This window comes from Aplidium turbinatum, chromosome 5 (genome assembly GCF_918807975.1).
Source record: "Aplidium turbinatum chromosome 5, kaAplTurb1.1, whole genome shotgun sequence".
Taxonomy (NCBI): Eukaryota; Metazoa; Chordata; class Ascidiacea; order Aplousobranchia; family Polyclinidae; genus Aplidium; species Aplidium turbinatum.
The window spans coordinates 9,089,785-9,117,734 of record NC_137476.1 but is presented as its reverse complement, the minus strand read 5'-3'; the positions used below and the strand labels follow the sequence as shown (position 1 = coordinate 9,117,734).

Here is a 27,950-nt window from a genome sequence, read left to right as displayed (position 1 = left end):
ACAGCAGAAATCTTGCTCCACCTCTCGAGGAAGACGAGAACGGATACATGAGCACTTCTCAGATCAATTCTGGGCCTGTTGTTCACACATATGAGGATATTAAACCCAACCACTACGAAAATCTCTCCACGGTCGATGAATCGTCGACTTACGTCAATACTATGGTTGGCGCAGGGTCAAATAGCAATTACGTCAACATTAAAGACAGCTCTCAGACATGAAGGAAGCTGTGAAGATTTGGTTGGACATTCTAAGATGATGCGTGTCTTTTGTAATTTATCCCTTGTGTTCAACTTTTGTCATATCCAGGCTTATGCCTGGTGGTTGAGATTTAGATTAAGTCAACGGGAAGGAAAGAAAACCTATAAGTATTCGTGTCCACCTTCAGACGTGATTAAGCGTTTTACCAGTGAATTGCATGCTTTCGATTGCTGGCAAACCTTGTAACCTGCTACGTTTACTCGTTTATTTAGTACCGTAGGCACTTTAACGTATTCTTCTGTTGCAAAGCAGTAACGCAATTATGCGTGACATCATAGTCATGTGACTCAGCACGTGATATTCTGAACATTCTTCTCGAAAGAATTTTAATACAAAGTAAATTAAGTGAATGTATTACCACCAACAGCGTGGCCAACGGGTCAGGGAATAGCAGTTTCGATGGTGTGGGTTCGATTCCCACCCCTTGCCATTATTCTTTTTTCTTCTGTAAGCGAACTGAGTGCAAGAAGGATCTTAATGACCGCAATCAGTCGAGTTCATAAAGGAAATTGTCCGACCTTTCTTCCATAATCACAATCTGGCGCTAAAAAGTCACGTGATTTAATGATGTCACACATGATTGCGTTAATGCTTTGGCACAGAAGAATACGTTAAAGTGCCTACCCGTTTATGCAGCCGACCCCGGTTTTATGGATGACGTAATTGCACTTATACTGTTCTTATTTTTACTCTTTTATGCATTTGATCATACGAAAGTGCAAGTGAATTAATTCTGTAATGTTGCTACGCATATTATGACAACATGTATCGTTTGCGTTGTAGCCGTCTGCAATCACCATCGCGTGCAATATTTTCCCACTTGAGATACAGTAGAACTCGGTTAATCCGGATCTTCGCCTAATCCGGATAAAACTAGAAGTACAAATGATTTGTAATCTTTTTCTTGAGAAACAGCTTTGGATTATCCGGATCTTCGCCTATTCCGGACAAAAGTTGTGCTTTCTTTATCGCTTTATCCGGATTTGCTCGTGATTACTTTGTTTGACCGTGATTTTTTGTAAGTTTTCCATAGAAACTCGTCTTCGGTAACTTTTTTCAAAAGTTTTGAGTGACTAACAGATTATTCCGACACGCATGTCTGAACTCTGAAGATGTAACTTTTGCCAGTGTGCGTTAGACGCAGAGTCTACAAATACATTCATTTTACATGCACCTCAAAAGAACTCTATCACTGGGTCGCTAATGTGGTGATCGCGCGTCTCGGAATTGGCAGATGACCAGTTGACCACACTAGTGCGTTCAAGTTCGGTGATTTTTACCGATACTCTTCTATCTAGGTAACGTCAGGCTTGATAGAACCGTCATCGGTTAATCCGGATCTTCGCCTAATCCGGATGGAATCGCCGGTTAAATCGAATACGGATTAACCGAGTTCTAGGGAACGTTCAAATATTACGTAACGCTTTTTTTCCGAATTTTTGACCCCCCCCCTCCCCCATGTAACGCCAACGTAACGCTTTTTTCAATCCCCCCCTCCCCCATGTAACGCTTTTTCACTACAAATTCAGCACAAAAAACTACCATTCCGTACTCGAAAGCGTTACGTAACGTTTTGCTTGAACCCCCTCCCCCCCGATGTGACGCTAACGTAACGCTTTGCATAAACCCCCCCCTCCCCCTCGAAGGCGTTACGTAATATTTGAACGTTCCCCTACTGTATTTGAAAGGCTGCCACCGGCATCAAGACCCCATTTCCTTCCTTTCCCCACATCATATATGACGTAACCTGTCCAATGCAATCAGTGGTTCTGATCATCCACCAGGGCGTTACGTGTTACCCATGAAATGTGAAGACCTTGCAATAACCTATAATTAAGGTGTAGTTTTTTGTTTTTATTGAGCAGCATTCACAATATACATCTGTAAACATCTTTAATTTGTGAGGCAAGCCAATCTGCATAGTTCGGTCACAAATTCGTATTCAGCTTCGTAAAGTCGAATGCGTTTGGGAGAAATTGCAATAACAAATTATTGTCCACGCTTTTGTCGAGGCATAGTCGCCAACTGAGTCGCAGAGCAACCATCACTTTTGCATATGTCGGTTGCCATCACTTTTGCATATGACGTAGCTACATCGTAAAATACACGTATCAAACTTTACTAAAAGTTCGAAAACTAACATCTCATGGATAGTATCATGTATCATATTTATAGTATCATATTTATAGAAAAGGGTGTAAGCCGGAATCTGTTTCATGTTCATGTAGGTTGTAGAGGGAGGTTCCAGAAATAGTTCTTTACTTAGTTGAGAACAAAGCCAACGATTCATTTTTAATTCCCTTATCAAGGTTATTGTGAAAAAAAACGTGTTTTATAGGTCAGGAGTGTTCAATGTAACAATCACAAAGTCCAGAGCAGATTAAATTGATAAAGCAACTGCAAAGGCAGATGCGTGGCTTACAGTCCACATATTGCACGGATTTTGGCCAGTGGAGTTTATGATTACCTCGAAATATCGTAAACAATTTAATGCACAGAATAGCAGCTATGAAGTTCAACTTGCCTCTTTCATACCGTTCAAATACGGAGAGAAATCTTTCAATGTGATACCGTATAAGTTTTTCTTAAAACAATGACATAACCACAAAACTTTTCAAACAAAATTAAAAAAAAAAAAAACAGCGTAAACAAAGAATGTGCTCAACCGATTAATGGCCAGTATAGTACATGTAAAGCAAATACACTTTTATAGCCCATAAGCTGCAAGTACTGTTCAGTACTAGATGAATAACACTAAGAGCAAACTTGGTCAACAACTTCAAAACTGACGAAGGTTTGGCAGACGCCTTTTTGAAAAACCAAAGAAAAAACCTGTACAAAGGTCTCGTTTCTACGCTGTTCAATATTGTAACGATGTAAAATCAGCAAAGATAACTGTATGATAAACACTAAACAGCTTTCGATCTTTAGCAGGGACTGCCAATTTCCGTGTTTCAAACAAGACTTTTCACAGAAACACATCTTGAGTGACACACTGCAAAACACGTAACGGTAATGGGAAAATGGAGTGATATAAACAATAAACATGTACAAAGTGTAAAATTAAAACCATGAAAAAGCACATTTTCACTAAAAATACGTATTAAGGCAGAACCTTCTAGCTCTTTCACATTGCGTTCAAAGCGGGTGTGTCGTTTTAACAGAATCTTCTAAGACAGGGGTTTTCAACCAGGGGATCGCAAGACGCCTGAAAGTGAATGAATCGTTTTCAATTCTTTTTTTGCCAGAAAAAATTAAAAACTGTGTTTTCTCGCAATCGTCCATTGTTCAGCTTGAGGTGATTCTATTGTTTAATCTTTCAGACGATGCAAAGGCCAACAATAGAAAGGCATTCGATAGTTTTAAGGACAATCCTTAGATGTTTTTCACCAAGCTCCTGTACGTCGTTTTGTGCCAACTAAAGTAAACCAGTACTAAAGCTATGGCAAAAAAGCAAGGTTATTTCTAATTCAATGTCAAATATGAATTTGTTTGTAGACTATCTTTATAATGGCGTTGAAAAAGTCAGTGTGCACTGTGCAGCCTAAGCTATTTTGTTAAAAAGTTCTTTCAGCAGCAGTTCTTCGCATTGACAAGCTTGTAAAAAAAAATGCAGCACCAACCATCTCACTGAAGCTGATTTAAATAAATTCATAAAAGATTGCAATAAATTGAACCGGTGAAAATGTGGCTTATTCTCATTATTTTTTTCTCCTATAAAAAAAACTCTATCTCTTAGCCCAAGCTTGAACTAATAGTTGGAGGAAATGTAATAAGCCGTAGGCTACAACATCGTGAAAAGACGTTTTTCGGAAGTTTGCATTAGAACAGCGAAACGAGACATAACTGGATGTCGTCGTGTTTCAAATTTGGTTAAAGTTTGTATTAAATATGCTTTTGTACAATATGTTTATAGGGGGTCTCGAGGCTACGTTGATTGCTCCGAGAGGATCGCGGTGCAAAAAAGGTTGAAAACCCCTGCTCTAAGAACACGTGTAGTATCCAAGCCATATATGTTAAGTCACTACAACTTGTAAATTCTATTTCCTACGATGTGCAACACAAAATATCAAGTACACCAAGATTACTCCGTTTACTTTAAATACTGATGAAGAGAATTCTCAAACAGGGATTTTGAGCACAGTGGGAAAACAGTAACTATTGCGTTTTCTACCATTCGTATTTCGCAACACATTGATGTTATTGGGTAATCCAGTGCTATGATTGGGTAAACCAATGGCATTGTTGTGCAATCAAATGGTATTGTTGCACAATCCAATGGTATTGTTGCACAATTTAATGATATTATTGCCCAATCCAGAGGTGCTGTGCTGCAATTTTTTAGCTGTTAGCATCATGCCAGCAAACAAATCACATTTACAAGAATCCAACAGATACAACTGTCCAATCATTTTATCGAGATAATGTTTTCTTTTCTATAAACGCTAAAGAAGGTTGAGGCTTATTGGTAACGTGTTAAAAGCTAGCTTACGAAGTGAGAAACGAAAAACACTTTCTATTTCATATATGTTGTGTGGGTATTATTTTTTCGTTTTTGTATTACATTAGTGAAAATTGTCATTAGTGAAAACGAGCAGAAATCATAACGTGTCAGACCTTGTTTTTTATTTGGGTGAGTAATTAATTCTCTGGAGGGCCGGCATTAAAAACAACATGAGAGGTGAGTACTCCATTACACAACCAAAAGCATAAAAATCTTTTAACAAAACTTGAGTTGAATGTTTTAAAGAGAATTTAGTAATATCTGTGGTCTATCGTATTCCCATCAATAGGTCGTACCCTTTCTTTCATCAAACTCGTAAAAGCATTTCATTCTACCATTGAGCGAATCATATAATTTAAAATCCCGCCATGTTTGAAGTAGGTCAGTTCTACATCAGTGTCGAACCGAACCTTCACCGGGATGCTCTTCCCACACTGCGTCTGCAAGGAACACAAGTTCGGTCAAAATAAATCGAGGCAGTTGCAAAGAATACGAATCATAAAACAAAGTTTGATGGTGGGCAGGGTTCGAACCTGTGTTCCCATTGGTGTAGACTTCATGAGTTAAATGTTCATTTTCATTGACAATGCATTTCTTTGAAAAGATTTCTCAAAATTTGCAAACTCCATGAAACTGGAGTCAATAATTCATTTAAATAAATATGGAAGTATTCAAAAAAAATAGAGATAGGATTCCAGAATCAAATTGAAGCGTCTGTTTATGCGACAAATATCACAATATAAGTGCATAGCCTCGGTTAAGGTGAGTTTATATGCCATTGCCATCACGCAATAACATTACAAAAGTTAAACTAAGGATTTGAACGGGCAAGCGACTGTTAAAAAATGGGGAAGTATCATGAATAACTTGGTTTGGGATACAGGTCTAAAATAACTATGAGAAAACTGAAGCGCTTTCATAGAAAATAAGCGTTTTTAAACCATTTTAACGCGAAACGCAGTCTTTCTAAACAAGTCCTACCGTAACAGTTATATCCATTCCTGGTTCAATGCTGTCAGGTAAATTGATTGAGTATCTTTCTTTCCCGCTTAAGTTATAGCTGTCAGCGCTCTTCCCGGGAAGAAACTGCAGTGGGATAATCCCCATCCCCACCAGGTTAGAACGATGGATACGCTCGAATGACTCCGCAAGAACGGCCCGGATGCCCTGTGAGCACATTGAATAGTTTGGTGCAAAGTTAATGACCAGAAAGCGATTAAAAAAGTCAAGCGTTGATCCTTTTACAATTACACGATCTTTCCAAATCAGTGCAACAAAGTAGAGGCTGGTTCACTATGTTATCTTTTGGAATATAACAGGATGATCTGGCAACGAAATGCAGAGATTCGTGTTATCTCTAGACAATGACATATGATTGAATGTATATCGTCTCGTATCTGACGATGTATCAGGATCATGTCAAAGGGAGCTGAGTTTATTCGTAATTTAGAACACAGGTTCTCAACTGGGAAAGTTTATCTTTGTCGTCGAGAGGTTGATAAGAGATCACACCAGGCAATTCCATATAATAGGTAGAAACAGCAGAACCACACATATTTCGCCAAAAAACTTTTGTTACCTCTTAACATGCAAATCTGGCATATCATCTTCAAAAGTTAAAAATTTAACCCAAAAATTAATAAAAAGTTTTAGATAAAATGTTACCAGTATCCATGGGCCTTTGGCAGCCCAATCTCTGCTGGATCCACTTCCATAATCCTTTCCAGCAACTATGATCAACTGGTTTCCAGCTTCTTTGTACTTCATTGCCGCATCAAATACGTCCAGCTGAAATTATAGTAGGCTATCAAGTATCATTTTCTATAGGTTGTTAGTGCAGTTGTTAATGCAATGCAAGGAATGTGGAAAGTGGGTACATGCAAGATGTGCTAATGTCAAGAGAGCCGCAACAAGATTGGCAAAGTGTTTTGTTTGTGGGAAATGCAGTAAAGGAAGGAATGAAGTGGAAGGCCATGATGATGAGTTCTGCCATGGCATCGAAACAGTGACAGACTTCTGTTATCTGGGTGATCGGATAGATGGAAGTGGTGGATGTGAAGCAGCGGTGACAACAAGGGCAAGATTGGGCTGGGCAAAGTTCAGGGAATGTGGGGAAATGTTGTATGACAGAAAATTTTCACTAAGGATAAAAGGAAAAGTATATCGGAGCTGTGTGCGGCCTGCAATGCTATATGGTAGCGAGACATGGGTATTGAGAGAGAGTGAACTGGCAATCCTGAGAAGAACAGAAAGGTCAATGGTGAGAGAAATGTGTGGGGTGAAAACGAGAAGGGAAAAAAGGACTGAAGAATTGTTGGATATGCTAGAGATGAGAGAGACCATAGACCAAATGGCAAGGGCAAATGGAGTAAGATGGTATGGACATGTGATAAGGAGGGAGGAAGGAAGTTTTCTTAGAAGGCACTAGATCTAAAGGTGGATGGGAAGAGAAAACGCGGTGGTCCAAGAAGAACGTGGAAACAACAAGTGAAGGATGAGTTTAAAAAAGTCGGACTGAAGGAGGAAGATGCAAGGGACAGGGTGAAATGGAGAAAAGGGATAAAAACAATTGCTGCGCGGAAACAATCAGCCACCCCCACTAGTGGGGAACAAACCGACGATGGATTATGATGATGATGATGATAGGATTTAGTGATATGGACAAAATTGAGGCCAACGCATTGATTTTGTTGTTGTAGGTAAAGATACACGATGGTGTTCAATTACATTAGCTTCATATAAATAGAGTTATATTTATGAAATGAGATTGCAAGTCACTTAGAAAGGCAAGAGGGCATATGACCAAGTGATGGAAGAGAGAGAAAATTTTAGAAAATAAGCAACAATTGTTTTATAAAGCACAACAAAAAAGCATACAATCCAATTTACCTAAAAATTTCATACAATAAGTTTAAAATCTTTAAACGTTTTAAACTTTACCCTCTCAGAAAGCAACAAAACTATAGATACGCGTATTATGTAACCAACTACAAGACGATACCTCTTCTTCGGTAGGTACAAATACGGTCTTTGGTGCCTCCCTTCCCACAAGCTTGTTCTTCAAGCGAATATTGGCGAAGGTTCCTCTAGCCATGACGGCATCATTGCCACGGCGGCTTCCATAGGAATTGTAATCACGCGGCTTCAAGCTGGAATTTGTTGACAAAATTATAGCATTGCGAAAGATGAGCTGGTTTATGATTTCTATTAAACTGTTGTTGGCTCACAGCTCCGTAAAGAGTTGACATACAGTGTACTGATATGTCTATATTTTTACATAGTGTCAATATTTTCAGATGTTCTGTTTGTAAAGAGCATTCATTTAAAAAATCCCTTTGCGAAGGGTGACATACATAAATATTTTTGTTTGCTAAGTTTTGTCTTGAGCTGTTGCATACCATCAGCAGCAAAATTAGGAGTTACGGTTAAAAGTCAATTCTATTTCAGCTTGAATAAATAATAGTTGAAAAACGCAAGACAGCCGTTATGTATGTACACTTGCACAAGGAAAAGGCATTGAAAAACAATGAACGATCAAGAAGAAATGAAAGTTTCCGCGTGCGAGCATCTTCATTGAAATTTAAGAACAGGCAAGAACGACTAAGACGATCAAGGCTAATGCAATGACTTCATCACAAAGTTGTGTGAATCTTTCCTCGTTTCCTCTAAGAAGTGAATAGCCTCACCCTCTTCCAGTGAGGTATCTGGCGGCCGCGCAAGATCTGCTGATGGAGCCAGCCGGGGAGATGTGGTCAGTGGTGACGCTATCACCTAGGTAGAGAAGAGCGTAGGCGTCATCTATTTTCTTGAATGGAGCCAATTGTCTTTTCTGCAGGATAACAATTGCTGATTAATTGACCAGAAGAAACATATTACTAAAGGATGCTTGTTAAAACCTGGTGATTTATGGCTGCACAATTTTACTGAAGTTTTCAATGCGCACCTTTTGTAGATGGATTTTTTTTTATTCTGAGTCTGCTCGTTTTTTTTATTTTTATTTCAGCATATCATGTTTTCAAAAATATTTGCACCTCACTGTTTTGCTTATTTAGTAATGTTTATAAAATAAGCCAAACTCTGTTTCCTTTTTTAATACGTTTAAGGGCAAATAAACCATCTATGAATAAAACTTGCTGTTGATGAGTGTATTGGTTCAATCAACAATGTTTTGTGACCATTCTGTTACTTGTTTCAACCATGAAGGCTCCGACTTTCCCTACCATGCTCGCAAAAAACGGTGGAGATTGAACATAAGTGGACTCTGCACTCCATGGATAGAGGACGCTGGATGGGGCGTTCAGCGAATTCCATTGATCGTTTCCATCCTGAGAATGCCACGAGACAGTGGAATATAATTATAAAAACAACCTTGGGAAAAACAAGATGTAAAAATTCAAATGTGATTTCCTTTGCAAAATTAATATAGATAAATCGTTGCACTTCGTATTTTGCTGACACTGATTTTTTATTGTACTTTTATACCAAATTCTTTTCAATACAATTGTAACTAATGTTTTTCCCAAACCTGCAATAAATAAAAACAACTGAAACGGCAATCCAAAAAACATAAGAAAATTCACCACGCTGTACAAAATTTGTTTGGTCGGTGAAGAACGAATAAACCTTACAGATTAAACTTAAATAAGAGTAAACAATATAATCCTACGTTGTTTTAAAGACATTTTTATTGCGATGCAAGATAATTAACATTTGACTTGCCCACCTTAATTTTGCTGTAGACTTCCTGGAACATTTTCGGCAGAACGGATCGCTTCTCCACGTCTTGTATCTCAGAGCGGGATGGCCATATGTCTCGCAGGTACACAGGCTTGCCCTGGGAACCGATACCTGCATAACAACGCGTCATCATTACGACGTATGTGGGGTACCGCAGTGTCACAATCAATGTGCAAGGCCTCGCGTCGGACTGCTTTGCGTCTTGACAGAATGTGCTGTTTTCATTATAAAGTTCTTGAGCGGTATGTTATTATCGGTCAATGACCAGTAGTAACCTCTAATTGTGAAGTCGTTGTTGTCAAAATGTCGGATACTGTCAAACATGAGATGATTGAAGACTTACGGGCATTGCTGAACGAATGGGGCTGAGTGACAATGATAAGTCTCAGTTTGTGATGGAAGAGTATCACAAGATAATGGCCCAGAAAGCTCAACGAAAAGCTGACGAAAGAGAAAATAGAAGAGCTGCTCGTGAAATAAGGAAAGCAGAACTTGAAGCTGAGGAAAAACGAGCACAGCGTGAAGCTGAAGCTGAGGAAAAGCGAGCACAACTTGAAGCTGAAGAAAAACGAGCACAGCGTGAAGCTGAAGCAGAAGAGAAGCGGGCGCAGCGCGAAGCCGAAGAGAAGCGGGCACAGCGCGAAGCCGAAGAGAATCGGGCGCAACGCGAAGCTGAATATGAATTGGAAAAGATAAGACTTGATTTAGAAAGACAAAAGCTGGACATTGGTGAGCGATCTAATTCTACTAATGATAATGCTCGAGATGTTATTGTGGCGCAAGTTAGACGTCCAGATTTGCCATCATTTGTTGAAGAAAAAGATGAGTTGGATAGTTATTTGTTAAGATTTGAAAGATATGCTACAATAGCCAAATTGGAGAAGTCGACGTGGGCTACCCAGCTAAGCATGTTATTATCGGGACAAGCTCTTGATGTATATTCAAGACTTTCGCAAGAAGAAGCCATGAATTACGACAGATTGAAGTTAGCTCTGTTAAAGCGATACAATTTTACCGAGCATGGATACCGTCAAAGATTCCGTGAGGCAAAGCCTGAACGGCACGAAAGCCCAGGTCAATTTATTGAACGTTTAAGAAACCTTTTGTTAAAATGGTTTGAACTGTCGGGGGCCGATCAATCATTGGACGGATTGGCAAACCTTATAGTTAAGGAACAATTCACAGATTCATGTTCAAAAGATCTGTCTGTTTATTTAATGGAGAGAAGTCCAAAGACTCTAGAAGAAATAGCCAGTGTGGCGGAACAGTACTTAGTTGCTCATGATGAGAAGTTGTCGACCGAAGAGATGTTGTCATTCGATGATGACGAGGAGCAAACAAATAATTCTAAAGAAGGTGCGGTTCCAAGAGAAGTACGTTGTTTTAATTGTAATGGCTTAGGTCATAAGGCTGTTAACTGCCGAAGAAAGACTAATAGAAATCATCAGGAATCGAGGAAGTGGTGCAATCGTTGCAATAGGCAAGGACACGAAGCGAAGGAATGCAAGGACAAGTCGTTTTCTCTTTCCAATCAGTCTGGAAAAGATAAAGAGACGAACGTTTATCGAGGTGGTTGTGCGATAATGATTCCTGAACCCACGCTTGGGAATGAGAGACCGGATGAAGATGTTTGCGAAGAAATAATACCTGAAGATTACCTGCCAGTAGTAGATGGAAAAGTTGGAAACAAAAAGGTAAAAGTTTTACGTGATTCTGGTTCTACGGGTATAATGGTGAGGAGAGATTTGGTTAAAGACAGTCAGTTAACGGGAAAAACTGGAATTGTGATGTCGATAAATAACACTTCAATCCAAGGACCGTTAGCGAAGATATATATCGAAACTCCGTATTGTAGTGGGACTGTGAAAGCATTATGCTTACAAAACTCTTTAGTTGATCTTATAATCGGAAATGTTATTGAGAGAAATTCTGAAGTTGCTTGTTATTCTTGTGGCAAGAATGGTCACTTTGCTCGAGATTGTTCTGCAGATAATCAGCGACGATCTCACGGTCATGGATACAACGAGCGCGAAGAACCGAGGGGAAGAGGCAGGCGACGACCATTTGGAGTTTGCTATAGATGCGGTAGACGCGGACACTTCGCCAGGGAGTGCGTTGCTGACGGCGGACATTCGGAAAACAGACGTTGCCGTGACAACCACTGCTACCGATGTGGGGAGATTGGACACATAGCCAGGAGCTGCCCTTTTGATGAAAAGGCTTGCTACAACTGTCATAAAGAAGGTCATCTCGCCAAGGACTGTCCGGAGAGGAGGTGTTTCCGATGTAGGAAGATGGGTCATCTCGCTCGCCGATGCACTGAAGATGTTGAGGACGTTGGAGACTTTCGCCGAAATCGTGACTGTTGTTTTGAGAAAAGCTATCGTTGGTAGATCATGCAACGATGGACTTATGAGAATTGATTTATTGAGTAATTAATTGTTTTGTGGTGTGTTTTGTATTGATTGTGTTGTTATATTGTTTGCAACAATATTCAAAGGGGGGGCGTATGTCACAATCAATGTGCAAGGCCTCGCGTCGGACTGCTTTGCGTCTTGACAGAATGTGCTGTTTTCATTATAAAATTCTTGAGCGGTATGTTATTATCGGTCAATGACCAGTAGTAACCTCTAATTGTGAAGTCGTTGTTATGTAACGTAATTCTAGATCATTCTGTATCTGGAACGTTCTGTTGTTTTCACAATTGCCAATATCGTTTGTCATGATGTCACAAGGTTGCTTACGAATGGACCTCTGATTACGAAATCTGTATTATGTAACAGTCCTCTACTCCTACGTGACATTCTTTAGACTTCTTTAAGCTTCTGCTTGTTGACATTTATTGCAACTTGACAGAACAATGTGACATTACGTAACCTTCTCGATGTTACTAGACCGAAACAACTTTCTATAAATAGTGGTGGAGTTTGCGTAATGATTATTATGATGATTATTATTGAGTTGGTTATGAGAGTTGTGTTACTTATGAGTTGTGGATTGGTAGTTGATGCAGAAATTATTGTTGATTGAGAGTTGAAGTAATCGAATACAAGTAGATGAGAATTGATGCTGATATAATTTCTGATCAAAATTAGAGTTATTTGAGAAGCCGTTCGTTAAAGTCCTTCAAGAAGTTAGATTATCATTCCACTAGTAGAATTATTCGACATTTAATTGACTGCTTTTCGGTTATAACCCATTAAACTACGTCATTGAATCTTTCCAAGTCTTTTTCCTGGTAAGAGATAGAAAGAAATCGTGACACGCAGGCATGCTCAAATTGCTCATGAGAAGATATCGTTTCGACAGCATCCAAGAGCATGCGGTACTGTCTTTAGAAGGTCAATTAAAGGCATGGCAAAAGGTGGGCGAAGATTGGCTTTCTTGCCTTTCCGTCCACTTCATCTAAATCTTCAACTACTGGGCATGGCCTGGATGCAAAATAACGACTTATGGAAGTCATTTGACCGTGTTGTCATGGTAACAACATCAACAAAATAATAAATCTGCACACGAGGAATGAAAGATGCGATGGGAAACACAACAGTTCTGAAATCCTTTCCCATCAGTTGGCAAAATATCGTAGATGTGCACCGGCTAATTTTTATGACTTTTCCAACAAAACCAAAGTACCGTTGAAAAGGTAGAGTCACAGTGAGATAGCAAAACATCTCACCGAGCGGTTGCTTTTCAAAGTCGATACTGACGGTGCCTGCCAGTGCATAGGCAACAACAAGCATAGGGGAAGCGAGGTAGTTGGCACGAGTGGACTGGTGGATCCTTCCCTCGAAGTTTCGATTGCCTGAGAGGACTCCGCACACCACCAAGTCACCCTGGGTTGAAGTGTACAGTAGGTTAGTTATTAATGGCATTGACTTGATTGCCGAAGACCGAAGTGATAAATACAATTTCAAAAAGACAACAGAAATGTTAAGCAATGTATACAAACAAAGTGACTTGTGCCAGATGTCAAACCATTTGTTGAATATTTCATCGCAGCCAATGTCAGTAATCTTATCATGTTCTCTAAATCAGGGGTCACCAAACTTTTTCTCTGAGGGCCGGATTGCAAATTGCAAAAAGATATACAACTATTTAGAATCTCCATTGACTTGAATTGAGCACAATAAATAACAAAGTCAGCGGTGGAATAGCAAATTTATGATGAAAATCGAAAGGTTGCTGGAAAAGTTATCCCCTGCTGTGATACTGTACAGGGCATTGTGCTGTTGAAAAAACATTACATTTTTCCAAATTTGACCGAGCTAGGCTGTCCCCATTTGTGGTGGCCTAATGATAAAAAAAAAATGATAAATTGTAGTGCAGCTGTTATTTCCGCAGCACGTGGCGGGCCGGATGAAATCAGTTCGCGGGCCGGTTCTGGCCCGCGGGCCGTAGTTTGGTGACCCCTGCTCTAAATGGATCATGTAAAATAAATTGCTGTAAAACGGTGACAGATCGAGATAGCAAAAACCAAACAAGTAAGAAGCAAGAAACTATGCAGCCGTAACCTTCTATCAACTTGAACCTTTACTGCAAGGTTGATTCGTTTACCGATATATATTGGTATTTGTCACAATTAAGACTGAATCAAATATCGAACTGTAAATAATCGTGACGTGTGCGTACCTCATTGATGGCGTCATCGACTGACCCTGGCAACGGACCACTGTTGCCGATACACGTCATACAGCCGTAACCCACAATGTCGAACCTACAATCGAGGTGATGAGTTGGCACGTTGTGCTTAAAGTGGAGAGTGTTTAAAGATTGTAAAACAATTTCTCTGCTAACAAACATTGACATACACTCACACTAGTGTCAGCTTAAATGAAAATTTAAAAGCCCAGTGAGCCACGGTCGCCTTGAAAGATGCGGTCTGGTTTGATGCAGTTTGTTTTTGCATATTTTTTCAACTGTTGCTAAGAATCTGACAGAAATTTCCTAAAATCACATTCTCTGATCTTTCACAGCCTGGAGATGTTATAACATCTCATGGCTTGAAATAGAAAGATAAAAAAATAAAACTTCTAGAAAATTTTAGTCACGCTGTTAGCAACAATTAACAAAATCAGGAAAAAAAGTTTAAACATGTGACAGACCAGACGTATCCCTAAAAGAGTTATGATGATAATTAACATTGCTAGCATAAAAACAACGTCAGAACACGTTCAAGCGATATAAAAGTTACAATTTTTGCTAGTTCGAGGGGATTCTTATCCAAACGCATTTTGATTTTCAACAAAAGGAGTGACAACATTTTCTTATAAATAGTTTCCTTCTCACCCAAGTTTCTGCAGGAAAGACAGAACACCGCTGTCCTCAAGGTAATAAGTGACCACCCCACTGCCTGGTGAAAGGCTGGTTTTAATGTAAGGCGCAACCGACAACCCGGCCTGGACAGCATTACGAGCAAGCATGCCTGATAGGAAGACACAAAGGTGGTTAGTTGTGGCAGCAATAAAAACCAACACACCAACTGGTGCAATATCTCATCGAGTTTTCGCCTGAGGCAGATATTCGCCAATAAACAGTAAACACTCTTCAAACAAAAGGCGTCGTTTTAGTCCATAATAATTGATTGCAGTTAGTTTTTTTTTATAAATCGTTTGCAGCCCATATAACAAGCAACCATGAAGTCACTGGTATGTAACCTAGATTGTGACACGTTCTGGCAGGAAAACCTATTAGGGAGAAAAAACAAAAATAATATATACAATCATACATACAAAATAAAAATTATGGAATAAAGTTGTTTATGATGTTCAACATCTTTCTTACGGTAGTGTCTGCACTCTGCAGTCATCAGAAGAACGCAAGAAAACAGTTTATAATTTGAAGTTAAATCATTTTTCTTTCAACTGATGTTAAAATTCAAAAGGAATCTAGGCGTAGTCACACAACTACAACATACCTGCTCCTAACATGACAGTAGGGTTGCTGGTGTTTGTGCACGATGTTATAGCAGCTATGACCACGCTGCCGTGCCCAATCTGGTACTTCTTGTCCTCAAACATTAAGTCAACTTTCGTGTTCAACTTGTCATCCGGGATACCGAACCCCTTAAACCCGACCTTTAAATAAAAGAAGACAAGTTAAACTATATGATTTTAGAATCCATTTAACGCTGAGCCTGGAAAGAACAGCAGGTTCAATGGTTCATGCTACACGAGGGTGACAGATGACTCAGTTGTCCTTGTGGTCTTTCGCCGCCACTTTAGTACCAACATCACACTTTACATTGTAACGTGATCTGCAACTTCGTATTCTATGTAATGGAGCACTAAAAATGCAATAATCTAAACCAATAAGTTGTGGACTACTTACGAAATTGTAACCACAGCAAATACAAGACTCTCATATAATAATTAGCAGTGTTCGACTGTTGGTGCAGTGTAAAAACATATTAAAACATACTATTACTAATGAAGTTTCATTGGCCATTATTAATTCAAAATGACATCATTCTCTGATAAGATTTATATCCACCACAAGTTCAACCATGGCTACCTAAAGATAATTTGAAATTTCCATCTCCAGATTGCCATGGTTCAACTAACATCCTTCAATGTCCATTTAGCAACATTCTCTGGTTACAACTGCAATTCATCATTTCACGAAGTTACGTTGTTTCAATATGACAAAATAAAAAAAGTAATGTTAAACAGTGGGTTGTAGTTTCCAGCACCTTATTGGAGAGGCATTCTTTGAAGTCGTCTTTCATGGTGGACACAGGCACTCGGTCATGCGGTCGCTTGGGTCCACTGAGGGAGGGCACAATGGTTGTCAGATCAAGCTCAACAATCTGATTGAAAGGTGCAATTTTGATGGGATACTTCTCTTTTAACACTAAATGCGAATCTAGGTGCGTACTGCACAACAAGACGTGTAAAGTTTTTACTTTCAATATTTTGTGTTTGAAAACAGAAAGTTATTCAGTTGAATCATCGTCATTTTTGATAAGATGTTTTCAGTTTTGGTTACAGGTCCTACTTCACAAGATCTAATTCTTTTACTCTTACAGGTATATATATAATTGTTATTTTACAAGCCAAGCTACAAACGTAAACTATTCATATTGCTGTATTAGTGTATTAAACATAGCATCACCTTATATTACAATAATGTATGCTTACACTGTATATTATACAGTGTATAATACTATATATTACGATCATTCAAACCTATTACACTACACAAAGAGGAAATCATACTTCAGAATATTGCGGGTCCTGACTCTCATCAGTGAAATCTCTGAACAGCCCAACTGCTTCAAGATAGGCTTTCACTTGCTTGATCTTCTTTGGGTCCCTGGCTGCAAATGAAAACTTGTTTATAAACTTCAACATTTCAAACAGTGGTTGCAGCAATGTTCATTACTAGGTAACAGTGGGAGATATATTTAAATCACAATAAGAAAAATTGCATTTTGAGGCCTTTACGTAGCAGTGGGCTATAAATGGGCAATTTTTAGTTTTACTTTCGGGACAGTTTTTTTGTGTTCCATTTGACCTATCTCAACATAAAATGACAAAATTTTTGGTCTAAGTTCCAAGAAAAAAGTGTGCAGGGCGAAAATTCAAAATGGCCGCCATTTTCTCTGAAAATTCATGTTTTTAGCCATAACTTGGCCATTTTTGGGTATTTTTACCTGGTTGTGGTGTCTTACCCTATGTTTGTGAGGTCAGGCAATTTGTTTAAGCAATAATAAGTAGGGTATAACTTTTATGTGTAGATTTATGATATAGTTTGACAAAATTACCCACTTTTTTAAACTTATTTTGTGGTTTTTATTTCGATCATCAGAAGACTACAAACTGTATGAAATTGTCCTGCCTTCAGCTAAATCTATAGGCTAAACAACTTTAAACACAAAAAAGCACTCTGTCAAAAAGCAGCAGCTGCAAATGCCCTTGTAAATAAGAAGCCCACAACAAAAGTAACTCTAAAGTGACACTACACAGAGAAGTAGGATAGACGGTGATTGGGCCTGATCTTAAATTTTCGTGATGATGATTATACTGAATGTAAGATGATCTCTACAATTTACATCCTCTCTTCTTTGCATTTGAAGATAGAGACCAAATAGTTGCCCTTATTGTTGAGACGATGAAGAGACTACATGTAGCTGCCAATCACCCTCGCTGGACTGCAGTGCCTCTATGGGAGCAGATTGATGCTCTCATTACAGATGCCGCAAGCAAAAATCTCAAGATTGAGATATATAAGTGTTGCAGAACAACTTGCATCAAAGCATGTGCCATATCATTATTTTGTAAGTCCCATACATGTGAACGGTTTGATATAGACAATCTCACAGCTATGGCTGCTCTCGAAAACAAAATTGGTCTTCGTAAACTTATTGTAAAGAGAGAGCCAGTGTTGCAGGCCTACCTCCGGCAAAACAAATCTGTGGTTGAAACTGCTCTGGCAGCTCTTTTAAAGCTCGTAGCCTATGAGGGAATGGCAAGATAGCATCTTTAGCAGAACAGTTTGATTTGCTTTTAGATGAAGCTGGAGTATATAAATCGTTTAGCTTCTACAAAGAGTGACGTTTTACCCAACTTGGATATCAGGCAGATGCAGTCTATGATTGCATTCCGCACATGAAGCAGTTACTTGTCAAGATAGTAGGATTCAAAGCACTTGAAATTTTTACATACCGAGTGACAATGCCCTTCTTTAAATGAGTGGAACGAGCAAACCAGGATTTGTTAATTGACATCTTTCTTCAGCTCTGCAGTGACTTTGCTGAAAAAAGACACATACCCTCCGGGACTACCATGTAGAATGGACGCATGTGAAAATGGAAGACAATGCTCTACAAAGCGATCTTGATCATCTTCTTCTTGGAGAGATGTGCATCCAGACTGGAAAAGGAGTAGAACTGCAGTGCAAGCGTGACTATTGGGATGTTGATCTTAATGCGGCTTGAGCAACTACTCTCCATACACTGGCATCCAACCAACGAAAAAACCTGCCGACAAACAACTTGAATGCAGAGAGGTACTGAGCCAAGTTTGGTTATCTTGCTTCACAATCAGCCAAACACTCAAACAGGATGTTCAAGGCAAAGAGGATCAAAGATTATCTTAAGCTATCAGAAAGACAAATCAATGAAGTTGAGCAGTCAACCACTACTATTCGCAAACAACTAAATTTAATAGAGGTGACCTAGAGCAACAAGCAGAAACAGAAGAAAAAGCAAAGGTTGAAAGAGAATTTGCAAAAGAAAGCGAGAGCCAGTGATTTTATTGACCAACTCCTTGTGAAATGTAAACAACATGGGAGGGGGGATTTAATATCTGTCCATGAAGTAAAAACTCTTGCTTCTAAAAAGCCACCTGAGCTAACGACATTCTTAAGGCAAGAAATCCAATATCAGAAAGTCACCCACCAACATGATGCAGGTGTCCCCAAAGATCTTTACCAGGTCAACAAGGTATCCCAAGAGGAGATGATTGAGAACCTCAATGTACTCCTTGAAGATGATTTCCAAGTTGAGGAAGCAGTGGTCTTCCCTTGTGAAGAGGAAATAATACAAACACTTACAGGAGCTAAACAGACAGAGGATTAGTATAAGGTAGGCATAGTGTTCCAGCCAAACCAGTCACTTGCCGTCATATGGGATGTGGGAGAAAACAAAAGTTGGTACGTTGGGTTTTACCTCAATGATGGGGATGAATGGAACATTTCGAGTGGACCATCTGACGTGTGCTGGAAGAGGAGATAAAACTTGGCAGCGACCACCTGGCACTGATGACAATCAGGACACTATAGAGCAACAGATTGTCCCTGTGACAGTTTCAGGAACTTGGGTCTTTTCTCGGAGAAAACGATGTCACATTTTAAACAATGCTCTGGAAATTGAAACTGTGTTTAAAGAAATATAATAACCCAATAAAGGTGAAAAAAACGATATATTTGGTAACAATTAGTATTAAGTCAACCTCCAATTGTCAGGGACTTTTCTAATATGCACTAACAGATTGCCTGACCCCACAAACATAGGGTTGGACACCAGAACCAGTGAAAACAACCCCAAAATAGTAAAGTTATTGCTAAAAATGTGATTTTTCATAGAAAATAGCGGCCATTTTGGATTTTTGCTCTGCACACTTTTTTCTTGGGTACAAGATTAAAAATTTTGTCATTTTATGTTGAGATAGGTTAAATGGAATAGAAAAAAACTGTCCCGAGTGGAAAATAACAAAAAAAGTATTTTTGACCCATGTATAGCCCACTCCTACCTTTACGACATAACATTATCCAACTGGGAGTTAAGACAATTATATCTTTCAACTTCGACTAGTAAATGAAACGATTTATACATTGATTTAACGTTTGCAAACGTTGATCAATGTAAAAAGGTCTGATTTGCTGGCTGGATTAGTGGTTGAGTGTTGGTAAACATGACGATTTTTTTGCACTTGGTAAATATTAACCATTACGTCACATACCGGTATCTAAAATTCAAACGAACACATGGAGAAATTATACCCAAAACTAAAATTTTATCTAGGAAATGCAGAGCTGCAAGAAAGTACATGAATGCAATCATAACCTGTTTCATGCACACATCTACGTGGTCTTTATCGTTGGTGCTGGGACAAATTACTCCTTATCGAAAGTCAGTGGCACAACATATACAAAGAATATCGACCCTTTCCGATCGACAAAACCTGAGGGTGTGGTGTACCTGTTTGTGTTAAGTAATCCAAGCTCTGTTGGTCAACAGGGAAGAAGCCGACTGTGGCCCCGTATTCAGGGCACATGTTGGATATAGTGGCTCTGTCCGCTATGGATAGCTTTGCCACACCGGGGCCGAAAAATTCAACAAACTTTCCGACAACTCCGATTTGACGTAGATGCTGTAAACAACACAAACTTGTGTGGGGATTTTTACGTTTAAAGATAATTTGCATATAACAATGTGCAATACGGTTCCGTTTGAGATATTTACATAGCTACGTTGCATGATATTTGTTTATTTTGATGGTGTGATACGACAGCCGCAAGCAAAAAAGCAACGGAGCATGAAATCAAATGCCTTTCTGAAAGCTGAGAGAACATCTGATGGGAAACTAGACAAGAGAAATCAGTTTGAAAAGCTCAACTCCGTTTGTACCTTAGTTATAGTTAGAACAACGTCAGTGCTGGTGGCCAGTGGATTGATCTTTCCGACGAGTTTGTAACCGACGACTTTAGGCAACACCATCGATATGGCTTGCCCCAGCATGACAGCCTCCGCTTCAATGCCTCCAACGCCTGTGTCAAACAAAAGACCATGCTTAAAACGGCCTGGTTAATTCAATATACAGTAATGCAAAACGGAAGCAAAGAGGATCATTAAGAATAGCCATTCAGAACATATGCAAATCGGGATTTTCCACTAAAGTTATATTAGTATGTTGGCTAATCTGAAATCTTCCGCTCGCTTTTGACCACAAGCTTGGTTTACAAGCAGAAAACGGCTACACAGTAGTGGTTGTAAAAGTTGCAGCAAAGCTCTGCAAGAATTATATCCGTCAAGAACAAACCATATACTTCCACAAAAACTCGAAAAATACCACACACCAACAGACAAAAACTTTATTTTTCTAATTTAAAAATGCCTAAGTGTATTAGAGGTAAATCTTTAAAGTATTCGGCTATCGTAACAAGTACGAACCAAATCTCAACTATTTTATTGCATTTGTCTCCTTTATATATGTGGCCGACATCATTCAAAACGCTCATTAATTCTTCACAGTTCCTCCAGCTACTAACTACATAAGAGGCAGAAAAGCAGCAAATGCAAAGGTTTGTTTTTAACAATTATTTATGAGAAAGGAAGACGTACAAATCACAATATTCACTTTACAAAAAGACCAGGCACAACAAAAACCATGAGAAATCATAGCTCAATTATGATATATGATTTACTTACCAGCTGAAAGGTCGGAAATATTTTAACATTTTCCTTTCACCATATTGAGCTTCAGCCAGAAAACGATTTAGTTTTACAGCTACAGACATTAAATCAATGTAAAAAGTGTTGATTTATTGACTGGAACCTCTGAAGATTTTGCTTTGTCTTTTACTATAAAGATATCGTTTGCCTGAATAGGGAAATGCCAGAGCTCTTGATGTCCAACTGCCAAATCTCACCACTTTGCTGTGGATAGAACCAGATGCAGCAAATTGAAATCTTAACCATTCCTCCCAATCTAATTGAAGATTACGCAACTCGACCGAAAAGTACCGAACTTTGGACTTGGCACAACCAACAAACTTATGCTATCCCATGTTGCATTGTCACGTACGGGCTAAATACCACAGCAAACAAATGAATGACAAAGCATATTTCTATAAACGTCGTCACATTGTACATAATGCCTCTCGGCAGTCAAGTGTAGCAATTGACAGCGATAGACACGTGTTTCACGCACGAGTCTGGGCTCATCAGTAACGCACCACTAATTCTAGCCATGAACTCTCAACCGCTGTTTTTCCTAGTCAATTAAATTGTAAAAAGAAAACAACCAAATCAGCTGTCGCCAAGGATGTACAGTTGTACACTGCGTAGAAACGATCTACCTAATGTATATATATATAGTATATGCTTCAACGAACGTCTGCTAAAGCAACGTTGTCAGAATTAGTTTTGTCAGAGAACGAATGCCGTCTCTAAATAAGACTGCTCAGTACTAAGGCTTAAAGTTCTCGTCAGCACCAAAGGTCGTCGGAACTACTTACCCCATCCCAACACTCCGAGGCCGTTAATCATGGTCGTGTGAGAATCGGTTCCGACAAGACTGTCGGGGAATAACCAGTCGTCAGAGCTGAAGACAACTCGTGCGAGGTATTCAAGGTTGACCTGGTGAACGATCCCCGAGCCAGGAGGAACGATCAACATGTTACGAAAAGCCTGAGCGCCCCACTGCAATAAAATTCATAAAGATATTCTCTAAAGTGAAAGCATCGCTAATAAAAGAGCATCAACTTAATGAATTTCTCCACAGTAGACACATCTTGCGTCTGTATGATGAGGGATATCATTATGAACTCTGTTTATATATATACTATATATCGCTCAGTTGTAAAGTTGTGCGCTAGAAAATTACAAGGCAAAAGATTTATGATAAAAATGCATGAAGATCGCACATTTAAAGTTCTTTCAACAACAAAACCACCAAGTTGTGTTTAAATACAGCATACACTATTACACATAACCGGTAAAGCTAAAGACACCGGTTGAAAAGCAAACATGCCAAGACAAAGTCATTAAAGCGGAATGCAAACAACAAACGTCGACATGGGTCGAAGTGAGTGCAAAGTGCAAAATATGTGGTTTAAAAACCCGGCCCTTTTTTCAAAGGTAGCTTACCCAGCCAGCAAATCGACATAAAAAGTGATTGATTTGTGGGCTGTGTATAGTGTGTAAGCATTAAGCAACCTAAACTAATGTTTGCCAATCACTGACTAACCTTTAAAAATAGGAATCTTTCTTTATTCCTCTCAAACTCCCGTTGTAAATTTTTTTCTGCCGCATCCAAGCTAAAAATAAACCAAATACCAAACATCAACTAGTGCAGCAAAAACATTAAACATGCAACAGGTTCATTGTAGAACTGAAATGCATGCAGCAAAGCAAGAAAAATAAGAACCACAGAATGAAATACTGATTAAAGAAAACCAATCCAGAAAAAATGAGGATTAAATGATTTTTATGAGAAAAATCTTGGTGGCCTAATTAACTCTTTCATGGAGCTTCTCGGGTTAAGAGTCTATTCTTGTCAGAACAAGTCGTTATGAAGCAGTTCGAATCAATTCAACCCGCATGACGCGACCTATATGCCACCATGCACGAATGACTCGAAGCCGATACAATTTTACTTATTTGACATCACACATGACTATGAGTGACAAACCTCCGAGTGAAGTCAACTTGCACAGAATGATCAATCACCAAATCAACTGGACAAATAGGGTTGATTTTTTCAGGGTTTCCACCAAGTGATTTTACAGCATCCCTCATGGCAGCAAAGTCTACAACCGCAGGAACGCCACTAAAAAGCAAAGATTGATTAAACCAGTTATCAAGACTAGGTTCCTCAAAAGTCATCTAAACATTGTAGAAATGACAGCACAGCTTGCTGTGTTGTAGTAATGTAAAATGTAGTATACACTTTCACTAATTGTTATCGGTAAAGTTTGGTAGAATTCTTCCATGAAGTGAATACAACAAAATGCATATGTTAAACTTAGAATCACAAAAATCCACACAGCACGAATACAACGATGATAGACCACGAAAAACACTGTTTGATACTGTGTCTGTCTATGACATTGAAGTACGATCACATTTCACATATATATCTGCCAGGTAGGCACCATCCCTGCTGCACCTGGCAATTTAAAATCTATTCCAAATAAATATATGTATATATTTTGTTTTTACTTTCTAAAACCTCGACAGCCTGTTTTATAAAATGCAACTTTGCGCGTGATAATTTTTGTCTAGAAGTTAAAGGCATACTAAAGGAAAATTTCAAACCGGAATTAAGCATTAAAATGAGTAAACTGAACATTCAAGAATACATTTCAAAAACAATTACCCAAAAAAATTTGTTTTCAATGGCGCTGGCAAGGCCCAAAGTCCAGTGTTTCATTTATTTTCATTTTTTTCAAAATGACCAAAACGTGCAAACACAGCTCAAGAATACGTCATAAAGTCCAGCAATAACAAAAGCCACGTTACCAATCTGATGTTTTGAGCAAACTGTCTGCTGTTTTGATGTTAAAATGTGCTGTTTTGATGTAAATACATACATAGCCTACAGCCAAATCGCCCGCAGTAACAATTATTGCGTGATCGGTTGATTGCTAGACTTTATGACGTAGACTTTATGACGTTCTTTACAGTCGCACGCTTCGTTGCTCAGGCCAATCTCGTTTTGAAAGCTCTGACAAAAGCACGCGCACAATGGTGGTCAGACCGCAATGGGGCAAAATTTTATTGAAAATCGTTTTATGGTAGCATGTTAAACAGAAAGAACGTGGAAAATCGCCAAGTCAGGTTTTTCCTTTAATACCCCTTTAAATTTTCATTTTGCATGTTTAGTTGATTTCAGCAACATGGTCTTGTGTTTTGCCATGCTAGACAGGTAGTCACTACTTGTCTAACTCCCTGAAGAAGACAGTCGTGTCTGACTGACGAAACGTCAGAATAAAAGCAGATTGTCACTTTATACATCGGGTGATAGTTTAACTTAATTTGCACCAGTAGGCCTACAATGCGCCTATCATGTCTTGAGGCATTTGGGCCTTGTGGCCTAATGATAACGTTATTCAGACTGCAGCATAAAGTGGGTCTGCTACTATTTGGTGAGTCCGATTCGGTGAGTTCTTAACCTCTAACCCTAACCCTAAAACGGCAATGATAAATGTTCTGTTGCTTAAAGCTTTGTGTTGATTGCAGCGGCGCCGCTGACGTGTAAGGTCGCGTCTTCCTTTACACCTTTGTTGAGTTACCATTAACACGCTGCTTGGGTTGAAGTAGGGTGGTGCTAGTATAGTTTTCTGTTGCTGTTACGTGAAGGTATATTTATGTTCTGCTATGTTTTTCAGACGCAGTGCCTATTTAGTTTATTAAAGCCATTAAATGGTGTCATCTACTTTTGTTACTTAATTCTATTCGTTACAATAATTAGGCTACGATGCCCAATAATTTTAAAAAAAAATTGAAAAAATCACCGAATAGAGATCGGACTCACCAAAACGGGCCATTCCGGCATAAAGTCGTGTAACCCGCAAAGAAGCATGCAGCCATTGAGTCAGCTGTTCTCATTATTTGGCACACGGTTATGTGTCTTGCCAAGACACGGCCATGTGCTCGAAAAGATGTATTTTCTACTGTATTTCCAATTACTTCAGAGAGTCATTCTATTTTCAAATTTTAAAACATACGGTAAGCTAAACAAAACACTTTAATTAAAACAAACTTACGTAAAATCTTGCAAGACAACTCTTGCCGGTTTGAACCTTATTTCAACAGCTTGCTGAGACGTTTTAGCCCAGTTGGAAACTCTTTCAATATCTGAAGTTTGAATTTGAAAACCATCGCAATTTCGCACTACTGATTCCAGAAGAACTCTTATTGAAAATGGAAGTTTTCCTGCAAGCAATGCAAATACAGTAGTAACCTTCCTAAACTCTGAGATACGGTTCCTATAAAACATGCTACAGTAGTAGTTTAAAGTAGTTAGGCTATACCAGTAAATCCGGAATGGCCCGATTCGGTGAGTCCGATTCGGTGAGTTCCCTATTCGGTGAGAGCCTTTTTCGGTGAGAGCCCTATTCGGTGAGTTTTTTTTTTAAATTATTGCGCGCCGTAGCCTAATTATCATTGCCGTTATAGGAGATAGGGGTTTGGGGGTTTTTGGGTTTGGGGGTTTTTGGGGTTGGGGGTTTTTGGGGTTGGGGGTTTTTGGGGTTGGGGGTTTTTGGGGTTGGGGGGTTTGGGTTTTTGGGGGTTTGGGTTTTTGGGGGTTTGGGTTTTTTGGGAGTTTTGGGTTTTTTGGGAGTTTTGGGTTTTTTTGGGAGTTTTGGGGTTTTTGGGGGTTTTTGGGTTTTTTGGTTTTTTTTGGGGGTTTGGGTTTTTGGGTTTGAGGTTAGGGGGTTTGGGGGTTTTTGGGGTTTTGGGTTTGAGGTTAGGGAGTTTGGGTTTTAATTAGGCTACGGTACCCGATAATTTTCAAAAAAATCACCGAATAGGGCTCTCACCGAAAAAGGCTCTCACTGAAAAAGCCTCTCTCCCAAAAAGGCTCTCACCGAATCGGACTCACCAAATCGGACTCACCAACTTGAAGTAAAGCTCACCTAGTTTCATGTTTTTAAATAAGCATTGTTGCGGGCCGCTATTTGACCCATGCAGGTAAAAAGGTTGCCCATCCCTGCTATAGTATAACTATGTAAAAACATACCAAATACATCAGGAGCTGTCACTTGAGTGATATCAACATACTTGAAGGTTTCACCTTCAATTTCAATGTTCTTGGTGAACTTTTCTACAGTGTCGGTTTCTGTGGAAGCAAGAATAACAGTTTTTTAAAGATACTTTGTTTATTCAACAATTTAACTATATGTAAGAGGGAGCAAGTCTTTTAGGAGTAGACAGTTAGGCGCCGGTCAAACAGGCGCGCACACTGTGGCGTCTGGATATTTAGGTGCGGAGCATTGTGGCGCCCGTTCATTTAGGTGCTATTCCTAGTAAAGTCTGCAGATTGTATCAGCTTGGCAGGTAGGGCAATGCTTTTCACACAAAATTTTATATTGAACAGAAAAATATGTCATGGCTTCCGTGAGTGAAGCTGCTTAAACCGGCAATGCTTTTCACACAAAATGTTATATTGAACAGAAAAATATATCATATTGTTTTTTAATGCGCGTGTTCGGCGTTCATTTGTTAGTCCAGGTTTGCGTCGGCGAAAGCTTTATCAATAAATTATTCAAGTTTCCGAACATGACTGAGTTTACTTTTAGTGAGTCAAATAATAACTACACTAAACGTCAGTAAAAAATATACCGTAGCCTATATTCAAGCGGGTGGTAGGCTTGAGTGAGGATTAACTTAGTTTTCCATCGAAACTCCGACTAGGTTTAATAACGAGCAAAGTCGCACCATTATGCTTGCAACTTGTAGCCAGGGTTCATGTTCATATGCCTTATAGAAATGTATTCATGTAGTAGAGCGTTGTCTCATACGTAGTTATGTATCCGCCACACGACCAATCCATCCCGAGTAGAAGTAATTGCGAAAGATAACAGATTAAGTAAGGTTCCATCTGGCTGCAACCTGTGTTCAGGATCCATAGCAAATGTCCTGTGAGATGTGCTAATATCAAGAGTAGTAGAGCGTTGTCTCACACCTCATCTCCACACGCGCATTGACAAAACAACATATTTTCTGTTCAATATAACATTTTGTGTGAAAAGCATTGCCGGTTTAAGCAGCTTCACTCATGGAAGCCATGACATATTTTTCTGTTCAATATAACATTTTCTGTGAAAAGCATTGCCCTACCTGCCAAGCTGATACAATCTGCAGACTTTCCTAGGAATAGCACCTAAATGAACAGGCGCCACAGTGTGCGCGCCTGTTTGACCGGCGCCTAAAAGACGTGGACCCATGTAAGATGCTAAATATATTAGGCTATGTTATTATAATATATATAACAAAAAAACTAAACATCCAAACAGAATTGTAGATGCAATCAACTACCGGTAACAAAATTTAATTGAACATTGATCATGTCATGCTCAAACCTTAGAAACACTTACCCATTTCAGTTTTATTTAGAGAAAAGTTTTATTTGAATGTACAGTCTATTAGATAAAAATATGGAAAAATGTAAAACTGGGAGAGTTTTAAGAACTGCTAAAAGTCTAAATATCTTAATTTTCT

General features: G+C 39.0%; 2 protein-coding genes across 2 annotated transcripts in view; one reads left to right on the top strand and one right to left on the bottom strand.

Moving 5' to 3' along the window:
* Positions 1–2,111, top strand: part of LOC145770919 (fibronectin-like) — a 45,516-nt gene extending 43,405 nt beyond the window's left edge. Inside the window, exon 27 of the mRNA XM_082582663.1 lies at positions 5–2,111. Within this exon, the coding sequence (XP_082438789.1) occupies positions 5–221 (217 nt within the window). The 3' untranslated portion in view covers positions 222–2,111. The remainder of the gene's footprint in view (positions 1–4) is intronic.
* Positions 2,101–27,950, bottom strand: LOC145770824 (cytoplasmic aconitate hydratase-like). The gene is made up of 21 exons (XM_082582554.1): positions 27,827–27,950; positions 26,470–26,568; positions 25,493–25,661; positions 23,416–23,553; positions 22,972–23,041; positions 22,241–22,424; positions 20,631–20,770; positions 20,202–20,373; positions 16,717–16,817; positions 16,191–16,307; positions 15,417–15,576; positions 14,789–14,924; positions 14,132–14,216; positions 13,179–13,335; positions 9,489–9,613; positions 8,986–9,090; positions 8,452–8,594; positions 7,767–7,914; positions 6,431–6,553; positions 5,747–5,932; positions 2,101–5,205 (listed from the first exon to the last, which is right to left on the bottom strand). Exons 1-21 carry the CDS (start codon positions 27,828–27,830, stop codon positions 5,092–5,094), a joined length of 2,676 nt encoding a protein of 891 aa, XP_082438680.1. The 5' UTR covers positions 27,831–27,950; the 3' UTR covers positions 2,101–5,091.

Bases quoted from the DNA above. Each gene is read 5' to 3' on its own strand.
- LOC145770824 (XM_082582554.1), bottom strand. The intron at 20,374-20,630 runs GTACAAACGGAG...TGTTGTTTACAG, and splicing joins TTGTTCTAACTATAACTAAG to CATCTACGTCAAATCGGAGT. The intron at 8,595-8,985 runs GTAGGGAAAGTC...GTTATCCTGCAG, and splicing joins CACCGTTTTTTGCGAGCATG to AAAAGACAATTGGCTCCATT.